This window comes from Octopus bimaculoides, chromosome 18 (assembly GCF_001194135.2).
Source record: "Octopus bimaculoides isolate UCB-OBI-ISO-001 chromosome 18, ASM119413v2, whole genome shotgun sequence".
In the NCBI taxonomy this organism is placed as follows: domain Eukaryota; kingdom Metazoa; phylum Mollusca; class Cephalopoda; order Octopoda; family Octopodidae; genus Octopus; species Octopus bimaculoides.
The window spans coordinates 29,160,524-29,162,255 of record NC_068998.1 but is presented as its reverse complement, the minus strand read 5'-3'; the positions used below and the strand labels follow the sequence as shown (position 1 = coordinate 29,162,255).

Here is a 1,732-nt window from a genome sequence, read left to right as displayed (position 1 = left end):
ATACATATATATATGTATGTATGTATGCTTGTATATGATGTGTGGTGAATTTATGGAAAGAAATCCTATGAAACTCATCAAGTTAGTTAAAAATGGAGAAAACAAGTTGTTAAAATATATAAGAGAATTTTAATTCATGCAAAAGATTGTTTCATACAGAGATATGAAAATCAGGCAAATTCATGATTGAATTGAATTAGATTAAATTAATTAAATAAATAAATTATTATATATATATATATATCTCAATGTACTCTTCAGTGCAGGAAGTATAAATAAAATTTGTAATGAACTTGAGAAAGGAAATAGCAGAAGAATAGAATCTTGGAGATTCATATTTATCCTTATGAGAAAGAGATGTGAGTCAAGTTAGATATTAACTATAACTAAAGGTATAACAGTTATTTGGAAATATAAGTAAAGAGGTATGAGAGACATTCCCTCTATAGATGAGTAAAGAGATTAAAAATTTTAGCTCCAATTAAGTAGTGTAGGGAATAAAGATATGACCTGACAGTTGAACATATATGCATATATGTAAGCGTGAGTGGTAGATGGAAACTAAAACAATAAATTCTTTTATATTGGTATTATTTTGGTTTTGATGCATTTATAGAATTTATTTTTCTCTGTCCGTATAGAGCTGGTTTCATTTTTCATTTTCTTTATAAGTATCGATAAGTATATGTATGTGCGTAAATGAATAGTGGGGTATATATGTAAATATGGCATATTTATCATATTTAATTTGTTGTTTTGGCTCGTTGTTAGTATGTGGGACATTTCGTTTGTATTGTATCACTTTGTTTTTGTTGTACGTATATATTTAAATGTTTTTTTTTTGTTGACCGTATCAAGTTGATTTTGTTTCTATAAATGGAAAAATAGTTATCTCCCTTGCATTCTAATAGTCAGATTCATAATATTTAGATCTGAATTAATATATACAATAATATTTTAGCATAAATAGATACATGTATATGAACTGTATATATATTCAAATTGTAAAAAATACATATGTATATATATATATATATATATATATATATATATGTATGTATATGTATAGATGAATAACTAAACTTGTGTATGTGAATATGCATGTGTGTATACGTATGTGTGTATGTATGTATGTATGTATATATGAACATGTGTATTGTGCAATAAAATCAATTATAGAACTAAATATTTATATTTTCTATTTTTTATTCATATTCATATATTAATAAACTATGTTTATTTTTTATTTAGCTATAGGAATAACATTGTTATTGATATAGGTAATATAAACCAATAATTTCTTTGGATATTTAATATCACTTAGGTGTATTTTACACCTAGCTATATTGTTATTCATGTATATATATGTATATATATATATATATGTATACTTCACAAATGTGTATATAAGTGTGTATAAATGGCAACACATGTGCTGTTGGTTTTTTTTTCTTCTTCTTTGGGCTTTGCTGCTTTTCTTTCTGATGAAGAGCTATGCTCAAAATGTCACAAACATTCTCATCTTACCAAGCGTCATACTAATACATTCCATGAGCACGTCTTTTTGTTGTTTGTTATTGTTATTTTTAATGTTTGTTTGGTTTTGCTATATATATATATATATATATATATATATGTATATTTATTTTTTTATAACTATATATATGTGTATAAGTATATATGTATATTAGTGTATATGTATATATGTATATTAGTATATTTGTGTGTATAT

At 24.0% G+C, this 1,732-nt stretch overlaps 1 protein-coding gene across 6 annotated transcripts in view; it reads left to right on the top strand.

The window, feature by feature from the left end:
* The window catches only part of LOC106867759 (tetratricopeptide repeat protein 31), a 225,191-nt gene that overhangs the window by 211,465 nt on the left and 11,994 nt on the right, over window positions 1-1,732 (top strand). Inside the window, exon 18 of one of the 6 annotated variants that reach the window (XM_052974423.1) lies at window positions 1,252-1,280. The exons of the other annotated variants lie outside the window; for them this stretch is intronic. Coding sequence (XP_052830383.1) covers window positions 1,252-1,280 — 29 coding nt within the window. The remainder of the gene's footprint in view (window positions 1-1,251; window positions 1,281-1,732) is intronic. 6 annotated transcript variants of the gene reach the window in all.